Here is a 13,492-nt window from a genome sequence, read left to right as displayed (position 1 = left end):
ATTTTTAATCACACTTTTTAAGTGTCATTAAAAAATGCTTTCATCACACCTTTTAAGTGTGATTAATAATATTTAGATCACACCTTTTAAGTGTGGTTAAAAACATTTAGATCACACCTTTTAAGTGTGATTAAAAATATTTAGATCACACCTTTTAAGTGTGATTAAAAACTTTAGTTCACACCTTTTAAGTGTGATTAAAAACTTTAGATCACACCTTTTAAGTGTGATTAAAAATATTTTGATCACACCTTTTAAGTGTGATCCTTGAAAGTGTGATTAAAAATGATCATTTTTAATCACACTTTTTAAGTGTGATTAATAACATTTAGATCACACCTTTTAAGTGTGATTAAAAATATTTACATCACATCATTTAAGTGTGATTAATAACATTTAAATCACATCTTTTAAGTGTGATTAATAACTAATAAAATCTGTGATAAAAAAAAGGTGCTACATATTTGAAAAATAATCAATATTATTTTTGTATGCACATTTGAATAATGTAATACACACTATATACTATATTTTGAATCATAACCACATATTGAATAGAATAACGTCATATATTTCATAAATGGAAATTAAATATTCAAAACTATATACAAAGGAATTAAATAAAAAAAATTATCTGTGCTTACATATATTAAAAAATGAAAAAACTTAAAAAACTAAGTTCTTTAATTCTTGGACCATATTTTGCATCCCTCCAAAAAATTTCTGACCTGAAAAATGAAAACACAAATTAATTCAGAAACCGCTGATGCATATGAATAAACTAAAAAGTTAATTCAGCAAACCAAAATAAGAACATTAATCATTTCTACTTGATCTTAATCATTTTGGAAGCATAAAAATGTAACTTAGAAACACAGATGGCAGCTGCAAACACACAAACCATTTAAGCATGTGTATTTCATAAGCAATGTTCTAAAAATAATAATTCATTCTAACTTAGTCTGCATTGTTTCAAGGTAATAAATCCTCTGCATGATGACTTGAGTGATCTCGTGAATTAGTTTGTCATGGATTACATTGTAAAGAGAGAAACCACTTTACATTAACACCAAGGATGCAAAATATGGATGACCTTTATAAAAATAACCAAGTATTCAACAGAACTCTACTCTGAAAATTTACATTGTACACTTATACAGGTTCTGGTCATATATAACTTTAAACAAAGTTTCAAAGGAAAAGAAACCACAAATGTCCCAATAACATTAATTAGAGCTTTTGAGTTAAATAAAATCTTGGTAACAGAAAAAAAGGATAAAGTGTATAAAATTCTCTGGAAAGAGCAAGAATGAAACATTAACCAGAAGGCAAAATCTCAATAGGTAAAATTCCTGCATATGCCCATTAAACTACATCTTACTCAGGCATATGGATAGCAAAACATAAAGCCTTTATGCAGCACATACATATCAAAAAATTATTAATGGATATAGATGCAAAAGCATAAAATTAGTGTTTGAGAGAGAGAGAGAGAGAGAGAGAGAGAGAGATAAGCATGTTTAATCCACCAGTTAATTATGAAGAAGAGATTCTGCAAATCAAATCCACAACATACTTTCGTGGTCTTAGCTTCTTTTTAGCTTCCTTTGACCGCATTTTAACATGGTTTTTAGTCGATTCATCCAAGACACGCTGCACATTCAGCTTGCGCCAGGCACACCCTGATTCAACACCACTACAAAAAAATTCACTTTTAGCAGCCGCCAAAACTATCGCTAAAAGCAGAAAAAAGCGTCACTAAAAACTAAAAAACCTTTACCCGCGGTTGAAATAGCGACAGCCAAACCGCCGCAATAGCCCCGTCAACATATCCTTATAGTGACGTTTTCCTCAAACGCTGGTATAGTTATTTTTATTGTGACAGTCGATGTAGTGACAGTTATAAATGTCGCTATATCTTAAATTTACCCATTATTTGCTAACTTTATAGTGACGGGTCAACTGTTGCTATATCTTTCACTTTTTGTGACATTTTGTGAACCGCTGCTATATTTTAATTCTTTTCCATCTGTTTTACACTGTCGCTATAGCCATAAAATTCTTTTTGTATTTTATTTGCAGCGACAGTTATTAATCACGGTTATAGGCTATGTTTACTATTCAATTACCAATAATATATAACTTGAATGGAAGAGAAAAGACTTCCGAGGAGAATCTTCGTTTTAATGTACATTCACAATGGATAGTGGAATAGTATTCAAATGGACCATACATCTATATATAGCAATTTGATAGTGTAAAGAAGTTCCATTTTTTTATGAGCCGCCATAGATATTGAGCCAACTTTGAATAGCATGTAAAATGTGTGACAGGATGACAACATGCACGCTGTCTGTAGATGTGTCTCAAGAGACCTTTACAGTGATAATTTTAGAAGGCAGATTTTGGATCAAAAAAATATATATATAGAAATAAATAAGGAGAGAGTAGAAAAAACAAAAATACACCTACATATACATCAATGTCTCTCATCTCTGTTCCCTAAATTTATATTCATATGCATAGCAAATAAAAATATATGAAATATTTTTTCTAGTATCCATGCCATGTTAGTATTCTAATTTTTTTGAAAATCGATGTTGTCTGTGTTCGTACTAGTGTCCATGGTAGCGTTTTAAAGTGTGATGCAGATCTACAAGAGGCATATTAATTGTAAGATTCCCCAAACCTTTTGCAGGAAAATGCATAATGATATAAAACTCACCTGCAACATACAAGAAATAGCAGGTAACCATGTAATACTTGATAAAGCCGCTCACAAGATGATAGAAGAATTTCTCAGAAGTAATAGTGTTGGCAAGCCGTTGGTTGAGAATGCGGCCATATACAAACAGCATAGCAGTGAAGAAAAAATGCCTGTTGAAATTAAAAGCAAACAGAAACAATTTGTCATATATAGCAATCAAACTCACTTGGAGATCATTGACAGAAATTTTGGATGTTAGTGAAACCCAAAAACAGGGCAAAGAAGGACAAGCTGGCCGTTGAAAGATACAACATGTTTGTTACAAATTATACAATTGTGTCAAAATTTGGTTCACTTAGAATTTAAATAAATTGAAAAAGCTCATTAGTTGTCATTCATTTAACTAATGAGCTTTCTCCAAGAATAGCTCTCCTAGATAAACACCACACTTCAGTTGACAGTTGAACATTGACAAGAATCTGGTTTAACATACCAATTCAACAACCTAAATCCTGGGAGGTCCCTTTCTTCGTGTCCTTTCCTGAGTAGATTGAACAACTCTTTTATCATAAAAATTTGGATAACCACGACCATGGCCCAAATATAGAGATGGCCCATGTAGATTATGAATATAAAGCCCCCAATCATCCAAATAGATGAATATGTGCGAGTCAACATTGATCTGTATTTGTTTTGATCATTAAGAAGTAAATGGCTTCCATTTTCTTTGCCAACCTCAGGAGTAACCTCACAGCCAAAAGGGAAAAAAAAAGGAAGAAAACATTAAACCTGACGTTTAGAAGAAGCCATACACTCCTTTCAAGATTTTATCCATTTTGTTATTGTAGTAGGTAACTATTAAAAAGACAAACAATTATTAGTTATATTATATTCTTATCACAAACCAACCCATAATTGAATTGTTTATAATAAATTTGAGCTCATATCAAAATTGAAATTCATATTATTATTTATATTATTTGTTTTTGATCAGCAAATCAAGAAACTTTATTGATGAGAAAGCCATATATAACATATATGAATTACATCAATAAAGAGGAGGCAAGACAAGAGAACAAACATAAACAAGCTCAAGCCAAGAAAGTTGGTGAGGGACCAATTTCATAGACTATCCTTCATATTTGACTGGAGAACTACCACGGAACTATGGCTTTGATATTGTAGGTTTAAGTAGGGATCCTGTGGCTTTCCAGAAATATTTCAAGTATGTATCATTTTTTCTTAATGTTTGTCTCTTGGCACAACAAATTTTTTAATTTTAATTTTAATTTTTATGTGGCTATGTGTAGTTAATGTTTGGCCAACAGAGTCAGTTTATGGATATGAATGCAGATTTCCTATCACTAAAGTTTGAACTGTGGCAAAGAGTATGCAGTGCAGACTTAGTGTGGCTATCATCTGGGAGGTCTTACATGAGCAATGAAATAGTAACCGCTACTTGTTTCAAACAATGGCTAACCAAATATCCTAATCAATTATTAGAATTTTGTGACATGAATGTATTACTGTGGAGAAAAGCGGATGTTACCATTATTTATAGTTTGTAAAATGCAGTATGATGTCCTAGATATGATAGGCTTGATTGAGGGTGAATATTGTAATTATACTTATTAGTGATGGTGAACGATATTTTCTACCTAAATTGCAACTGCCCAGTGATCTGTTTTGTTTTGGTTTTTTTGCAGCTTTGAAATACTGCATGCTCGCTGGGCCATGCTTGCAGCGCTTGGTGCTCTGGTTCCTGAACTTTTAGAGCTAGTAGCAGCCCAGAAAACCAGCAGCAAACCTAACACCAGCAACAGACCAGTAGCAGCAGCAACAACAACTAAATTATTATATACATTATTAGTATTATATATATAATGTTTTACTACCCACAGAGAACGACAAGAACATAATGATTGGCAAAAACATACCACTAGACAGAAAGCAACAAAGGAAGACAAACCAATCAAGAGCAACCAAGGAAAAAAAGAAAAAAAGAAAAAAAAAAACAACACCAATACAGTAGCAGCAGGGGCACAACAACATTACAGCAACATTACAAAACCAAACTCCCCTGTGACATAGCAGCCAACAACTCCTGTAGCAGACAGACCCCAACTGCAGCCAAAATCAAAGAGGGAAAGAGGTTCAAAATCCACCATTGCAGAGTATATACTAGGTCATATGTAAAAAAGATTCAAATCAGAATTTACATATTAGCAGGCAAGTGACACATGCATGGTATGACCTAAATTTGGAAGAAACGCCAATTGGCTTACAACTTTTAACAAAGACCTCACAGGCACACAATTAGATGGAGCATTCTTGGCTTAAGAGAGGGAAGGAAAGAGGGTTTGTTTGTGTGCCTAGGAGGGAAATAGAACAATTCCAGCCAAGAAAAAAAAATTTTCCTAAGGCAATGATACAAGATAAAAAATAAGAACAATTCACATCACACCCAAAAAAGCCATTATTATTCATCTATCTCTCTCTTAGCAAACACCCAGTGCAATTATAATTCCCACATTGCAAAAGAATACCATAAACCCAGTAAGTTCACTAAATGAGATAACAATTAACTAACTCCAATTCCAATTCATCTAGAAAAAAAAAAAAAAGAGTAAATAAATAAAGATAGAGAAGCTCCAACAAATAAGAACAACAAATAGTGACAGAGAGAGACAGAGTACAAAACTAACCTACGAATTTTTAAAAAAATTTTTTTTTATGCGATTTCACTTTTAGTCATGTTTTAACTTGGGAGCTTCGTGATTTACATGTTGAAAGCTATCCAAAAATTGGGTCTTTAAATTATCATGAAATCTGGGAGTAGTTTGGTTTGAAATTTGTACTCAGATTTTATTTTATTCGCAATGACAAACCGATAGCTTAGTTTATTTAACAAAGAACAGAGAAAATCTAAGCATTTCAGACCCATTAGAACAACACACGAACAACAGAAACAAAATGAAAATATCAGAGAAGAAACCTAGAGTTCAAAATGGGAGGGAAGAGAGGGAAGGAAACAGAGATACATGTGTACCGTGAGAGTCCCTTCCAATCAGATTGTGGGAGAATGCTTCGGTAAAGAGCTGGTCCCAAAGCCATGGCTCTGATACGTCCTCAACATGCCGCGGTGGAGGATGAATGAAGGCTCTGATACTCAGCAAAAGAAGTGTTGATAGACTAGGGCACAAATTGTAATCAAGGAGAAAGAGTTGAACGGTTTTTGTTTTTTTTTTTTGTTTTTTGACTGAAATTCTGATATGAGTGATTGAATGGATTGAGAGGTTGGGTGTGAAGTTGCTTCACCGCACTGGTTGATCGATTTGAGTGATCTGGCCGATCTTCTCGGACAAGGTCATTCGAGAGAGTAAGTCTTTGATTCTGGATTCGATTGGGGAGTTAGGGTTTTTGTAAATGGGATTGTTGTTCATGTTCTTGGCTTTTCTACTACTACTGCTCATTTTGTTCAGCTTGAAGAACCAGGCGCGATGGATTGAGAGGTTGGGTGTGAAGTTGCTTCACTGCACTGGTTGAAGAGATTGGGAATTTTGGGTTTGGGGTGGGGGAAAACCCGGGCGGGAATGGGGGGGGGGGGGAAGGGATTAGGGATTTTTGAGATTAGGGATTTTGGGTTTGGGGTGGGGGAACCGAGCGGGAATGGAAAAGGCAGGAGGGAGAATGAAAATTTTTTTGGATTTTTTTTATTTTCATTATAAATAAATATTTAAATAATAAAATGACTTTTTTTTTTTTTTTTTTGTAATAGAGGATGTCATTGCTAAAAAAATAATTTCCATTCTTTTCATACAATTTTAGAGACAAGTTAACAAATAAATATACATTTTTATGTATACATTAAAATAATAATTATTCTCTCAATTTTTTACATTGCAAATACATTTATATTATATCGAAATAGTAAGAAAGCATTTTCTTCATTGTACAAAAGGCCATAATATCTATTTTAGAAAGCTCTGTTTATAAACAATATGGCCTTTATAATTCCTAAACTTAAAAATTCTAAAGGATGAGAGATTAATGGGAATAAAACAATATTGTTTTTTTATTTTTATTATTGGATCCAAGTTGTTTTCTTCAAACTGATAATATGCTTTATTTGTATCTAAGCATGTGTCCTCCAAATGTATAAAGCATGCATAGTTTAAAAAATTAAATAGGAGACTTGCAGTGAGTGGATGCGTCCGACATGGTTAAAAATCTTAGAAATGTCCATTCTTCTTAGATAACGATTAAACAAACAAACATTATAATTAAACAAATCTTCAAATTTAGCTTTGTATTCACAAATGCTTAGTTAAATTATATATATATATATATATAACAATAATGAGAAGCAATAATAATATTAAGACCCCAACCTTCTTATTCTTGGCAAGTCAAGTTTCTTGATGGTTCCAAACTGTTTAAAGAAACCTGCACAAATATGAACAATAAAACATTTTCTGCTTTGAAATTCATACACACATCAGCACATACATGTATATATACACTTTTTTTTTAAAAAAAAAATTGTACCTTCCATTTCATTCTCATAAAACCCATGTGGAATTCGACCAATATAGAGCACTGTAGCTTTATTTTCCGTAGTTTCACTTTTGGGAAGCTTATGGCCAGGACCGCCCTCTAATGGCTGCGAATCACATAAACTTCTACATAAATCAACATGTAAAAAAAAATGCAAATAATTTAAAAATTATGAATAACTAAATCTAGTCAGTAATGAAACTTGTTTTAGATTGAATAAATTAATCCTTGCAATATTTTCTCTATTTGGTTATATTTTGCTCAAAAACTATTCTCCAAAATGGTAGAAGGTACCCGTCAGGGACAACAGCCCAATCAAATTAACTTCTACATAGAAAATCTCCGAAGTATCATGCAGCATTTAAAACCCTTAGCTAATAGGTCATCATATAAGTGTTTCATAATGATAAAAATAAGATAGAAAATATATATCACTCACCTGATTGGAGTTCCTGGACTTTCACTCTACTTAAAATATCGAAAACACCATTAAAAAATAAACAAAGTTCTAACCTAGCCCTCCTGTTCTGGAACCACACCTCCACCTGACGAGGTCTGAGCCCAAGCCGTTTAGCCAAAGCCAGCTTTTGCTTCTGCAAAACAAAGCCCAAAATTCTCAGTAAAATACCGAAATACCCCTGACCTCCATGGAAGACCAGTAGTACTGAGCTATGTACTTACCGGATTGAGAGTGTTGTGAACTTTAAAGCTTTCTTCGAGAATCATCGACTGGTCTTTGGAGAGACGAAGCTTCTTCCTAGAGGTATCACCGTCTTCTTCGTCGCTGATTCCTCGAGATGAAGCTCTCTCGAGATCGAGATCGAGATCCTCTCCGTTGGGCTCCTCTCTCTCGCTTCTCTTCCCGCTGATACTCGAGATCGTGCTGTTCGGAGACGAAACTCCAGCTTCTTCCTCGCAATCGATCGTCGAAGGAACTCGATTCACGTCGATTCCTTTCAGCAACGATCTCGTCTCGACTCTGCAAGTCTCCGAGTTTCGATCTGCATGTATAGATCCCCAAATCAGTGAAAAAAACGATCGATTTAAAATATATAAAAAAAAATGTTGAATTACTGTGAAGATAATAAAGCTATAGATCTGTTTAGAGAGGATCTAGAAAGTTGAAAAGTAGGCCATTATTGAAGCTTGAAGATGAAGCAGATCTGGAAAGTTGAGAGAATCGAAACAGAACAGAGATCGGAGAAAATACACGTACCGAAGGAAGGAAAGTTTTTTTTTTGGGAAATTTTGGGGGGAATTTTGGAATAATTTTGGGGGGAATTTTGGAATAATTTGTTAGTTTTTTTGGGGGGGAATTTTGGAATAATTTGTTAGTTTTTTTTTTTTTTTTTTTTTTCAAACATGGCAAATGGACGAGTCTGAACGAGTCAAAATAGATTTTGTATTAAAAATTTGTTTCAATTTTTGAAAATTATTTTTTTGAGTTTTTAATTAGTATTTTTTATTTTTAGTGAATTTTTTTAATATTTTAATCATTAAAATATTAAAAAAATTAACAACTAATCAAGCTATTTTTTAATTATATTTGATTCTAATGCTCGGTTTTCTCAGCAAACAAATAGAGAAGAGAAAATTTTCAAAAAAAAAAAAAAAAGAAACAATCTTGCATCAAAAACAAATATATAAACACAAGGGTCTAAAAGTAAAATAAGAGAGAAACACAGATCGATTACAAATCAATCAGACAGTCTATGTATGAAAATCAAATGATAGAGATTAAAAAGAAAAAAATCAAAAAGTATGTATGAAAATCAAATGATAGAAATATAGATATTATTATTATTTTTTATTTGGTAGAAATAGGGATAATATTTTAATGAAAAATATTTTCCACTAAAATAAAAGTTTATTTTCTGTGGTCAATGAAAAATATTTTTCTACGGCCTATTTTTTTTGGTTAGTAAAAATCATGAACTAATTTTTTGTGGTAGAGGAAAGGTAACGACATTAGTGGTGGAGGTGGTGGATAAGAGATGATGGTGGTAGTGGTGGTGATGGCGAAAAATATTAGTGGTGAAGTTGTGGTAGTGGTAGTGTAGATGGAGTGGAAGAGGTGAATGAGAGGTAATGGTAGTAGTAGCGGCAGTAGTGGAGTGGTGGCGATGGTAGTAGTAATGGTAGTCGTAGAGGTGAAGTGGCGACAGTGGAAGTAGTGGTGGTGGTGGAATGACGTTTGCAGTAATGGTGAAGGTGGTAGAGGAGATGGGTGGTGAGAGAGAGAGAGATGAGTGAGAGACGGATAGAAGAGATAGAGAGTGAGAATAAAGCGGGAATGGAAAACAGCAACAGGCGGGAATAAAAAATATTTTTTTTGTCAGAAATGAAATTTAAATAACAAAATAATGTCGTTTAACTTTCTTTTTCTTTTTTTTTTGCGACGGGAGTTGCCGTTATCAAAAAAAAAATATTTTTTGTTAAAATATATATTTTTTTGTAATTAATGTTTTTTTTTTTTTTTTTTTTGTAGAGGATAGAAAGTGGTAGTAGTGGTGAAGGTGGTGGTGGTAGCCGCGAAGGAGATTAATGGTGAAGTTGTGGTAGTGGTAGAGTAGATGAAGTGGCAAGGGTGAATGAGAGGTAATGGTAGTAGTAGTGGCAGTAGTGGTAAAGGTGGTGGATAAGAGATGATGGTGGTGGTGGTGGTGGCGGTGGTGGTGGCGGCGGCGAAGGAGATTAGTGGTGAAGTTGTGGTAATGGTAGAGTAGATGAAGTGGCAAGGGTGAATGAGAGGTAGTAATAGTGGCAGTAGTGGTAGTGGTGGCAATGGTAGTAGCAATGGTAGTCGTAGAGGTGAAGTGGCGACAGTGGTAGTAATGGTGGTAATGGAATGGCGTTTGCAGTAGTGGTGAAGGTGGTAAAGGAGATGGGTGGTGAGAGAGAGAAAAATGAGTGAGAGACAGATAGAGGAGAGAAAGAGAGAGAGAGAGACAAAGACAGAGTGATGAGCAAGAGAGAGACAAAGTGGTCGCTAAAAGTGCATTTTCTTGTAGTGGATAGATAAATCGAGAGGGAGCTCAGTAAATAGAGAAGACAGAAGGGAGAAAGTGAGCAACGCGAACATAGTGGGAGAGAAAGAGAGAGAAAAAGATAAGAGAGAGAGAGAGGAACAAAAAGATAGAGAGTGAGAGACAGAAAAAAGATAGAGAGAGAAGAGAGATGAACAAGAGAGAGATAGAGGGAAGAGAGATGAGCGAGAGAGACATAAAGAGAAGAGAGATGAACGAGAGAGAGAGAGAGAAGAGAGATGGGCAAGAGAGACAGAGAAATATGAGAGAGATAGAGAGATGAGAGATGAACGAAAGAGACAGAGAGAGAAAAGAGATGAGAGAAGAGATAGATGAGTGAGAGACACAGAGAGAGAGAGACAGATAGACAGAAAGAAAAGAGTGATGAGTGAGAGAGAGAGAGAAGAGAGAGAGGAAGATGAAAAAATAGGTGAAAAGATATAGACAAAGAGAGAGGGAGAGAAAAAAAGAGCGAAAAGAGATAAACGAGAGAGAGATAGAGAGAGATGAGCGAGAGAGATAACGAAAAGAGAGACAGAGAGAGATGAGAGAGATAGACAGAGAGAAAGAGAGACAGACAGACAGACAGACAGAGAAGATTGATGAGTGAGAGTGAGAGAGAGAGAGAGAGAAGAGAGACAGAGACAGAGAGATAGAAAGATGAAAAAATGGGTGAAAAAGTTCCGTGTCTAAAGCCTCATTTTCTAGTAGTGAGTCATCTCTATCATTCATGGGTAGAATAGAGGCGTGGATTTGGGAATTGTATATTTTATATAAAAATCAAATTGAAATATTTTATACAATCACACCTATTTAGGGATATATATAATCACACTTTAATTAAAATGTGTGATTAAAAAATATATATATAATCACACTTATTTAAAAAGTGTGATTAAAAAGTAATAGTGTATATATAATCACACTTTAATTAGAAGGTGTGATTAAAAAATATATAAATAATCACACTTAATTAGAATGTGTGGTTAAAAAATATCTATATAATCACACCTATTTAAAAAGTGTGATTAAAAAGTAGTAGTGTATATATAATCACACTTTAATTAGAAGGTGTGATTAAAAAATATATAAATAATCACACTTTAATTAGAATGTGTGGTTAAAAAATATCTATATAATCACACCTATTTAAAAAGTGTGATTAAAAAGTAGTAGTGTATATATAATCACACTTTAATTAGAAGGTGTGATTAAAAAATATATAAATAATCACACTTTAATTAGAATGTGTGGTTAAAAAATATCTATATAATCACACCTATTTAAAAAGTGTGATTAAAAAGTAGTAGTATATATATAATCACACTTTAATTAGAAGGTGTGATTAAAAAATATATAAATAATCACACTTTAATTAGAATGTGTGATTAAAAAATATATATATATATAATCACACTTGTTTAAAAAGTGTGATTAAAAAGTAGTAGTGTATATATAATCACACTTTAATTAGAAGATGTGATTAAAAATATATATATATAATCACACTTAATTGAAAAGTGACATAAAAAATAAATATTATCACACTCAATCAAATTAAGTGTGATTAAAATATCAATCTAATTTTTTTTATCACACTTCCAATAAAAGTGAGATCTTTTTTTTTGTCAAAGTGTGATCTTTAACTACTTTTGTAGTAGTGTCTGCTAGTGCTAATAAATGTGCCACGTATGATTAACTACAAGTTCTAATTATGAATACGACTCTGAAACTGTATCTATTATGCACTATGATTTCTGAACATAATTACGAATTCATTTCTGACAACAATTGAATTTTGTTTTCTGTAATTGTTATGGACAACATTCATTAAACCTCTTTACTCTGTTATTATGCACTGGGCTCCAGCTCACTATTTATATTATGCATGTAGGTAAGCAGGCACGTGACTAGGCCTAGAGTTGATGGCCTAAGTTTCCGTTTTGTCAGCCAACTACCGTGCCTCCTGAGGAAGTTCCTTTTGAGAGAATTATGTCAAGGCTTTAGTTGAGCTTGTTTTGTATATCTGTACTTAGGCTAAGTATCCTTTGACCCTATCTGTGTATTGAGTGATGTAAGACTAATGTATTTTTGATGTTACACCTGTATATATATAAGTTTGTTTTGAAGATTTTTGTCCCATGTATGTCAGCACAGCTATATGGACTATGTTAATTTTGTATATTTGCTTCCGCAGCCCCTATCTTATGTTATCCTGTTCAGAGGCCTTTGGTAATCCAAGGATTACTAGCTGGTTACGACGCTAAACTCATAGGGGCGGGTTTGGGTCGTGACATTGCCTTTTATTTATCTCTACCCATCTGTGGCTTCTTGTAGCTAGCCATATTTCTTTCGCTTTGGAGCATTCTTTGAGCAAGTGATTGATGTCTTTTCTAGCTGAATTGCACCTGGGGCACCTATTATCCATAGTTAAACCTCTGATACTTCTGTGGTGATTAGTTAACAGTTTCTTATGGAATAGCAGCCAGCAGAAGCCCTTTAGTTTCTAAGGAATTTTCTATTCCAGATCCAGCTCCAACTAACCTTGGTAATGCTCTCACCATTGCCTGTTAACAGGTCGTATGCTGCACTAACAGAGAAATTTTCAGATGGTGCTTCTTTCCAGTAGGATTATCTAGGACTTCAACAAATTGTGGCAGATGGATTTGAGACATATTCTGCAAAATTGATTGTGGAATGATATCCGTAACTTCATCAAGCTTCCAAGTCCCATCTTTCTTAATTACATCAGCTACCTTCATACAATTTGAGGTATGGACACTAGGGCATTGAGATGCAATGGTGTTATCTCCACACCGCCAGTTATTCCAAAAGGATATGCTCTTGCCATTGCCTACTGTCCACTTGACACCTTTTTTGAGAAGTTCTCTGGTCTTAATAATACTTCTCCAAGTATGAAAATGAATTCTTTTAATAGGCCAATCCATCAAGGATTCTTTTTGGAGATATTTACCTTTGAGGACTATAGTCCAAACAGAGTCCTTTTCACTAATTATATTCCACCCAAGCTTGGCTAAGAGTGTTATGTTATGATCGTCAGCTCTTTTGATGCCAAGCCTTCCCTCTTGTTTGTTCTTGCATACTTGTCTCCAATTTACTAGGTGCACTTTCCTCTTGTTACTCTAGTCCCTTCATAGAAAATTTCTATTAAGCTTGTCAATTTGTTTGCACACACTTTGGG

General features: G+C 33.8%; 1 protein-coding gene across 1 annotated transcript; it reads right to left on the bottom strand.

Annotated features, from left to right (window-relative positions):
- Positions 1 to 547: 547 nt before the first annotated feature.
- LOC114304062 (homeobox-leucine zipper protein HAT1) lies at positions 548 to 13,238 on the bottom strand. Its single transcript, XM_082923554.1, has 9 exons — positions 12,886 to 13,238; positions 8,481 to 8,548; positions 7,946 to 8,265; positions 7,778 to 7,857; positions 7,256 to 7,370; positions 7,099 to 7,153; positions 2,726 to 2,877; positions 1,577 to 1,696; positions 548 to 728 (listed from the first exon to the last, which is right to left on the bottom strand). Exons 1-5 carry the CDS (start codon positions 13,236 to 13,238, stop codon positions 7,364 to 7,366), a joined length of 828 nt encoding a protein of 275 aa, XP_082779680.1. The 3' UTR covers positions 548 to 728; positions 1,577 to 1,696; positions 2,726 to 2,877; positions 7,099 to 7,153; positions 7,256 to 7,363.
- Positions 13,239 to 13,492: the final 254 nt, after the last annotated feature.

Source organism: Camellia sinensis, chromosome 4, assembly GCF_055761805.1.
Source record: "Camellia sinensis isolate YWXY chromosome 4, ASM5576180v1, whole genome shotgun sequence".
Taxonomy (NCBI): domain Eukaryota; kingdom Viridiplantae; phylum Streptophyta; class Magnoliopsida; order Ericales; family Theaceae; genus Camellia; species Camellia sinensis.
Note: the sequence above shows the minus strand (reverse complement) of the source record. Positions and strands in the feature narration are given on the sequence as shown.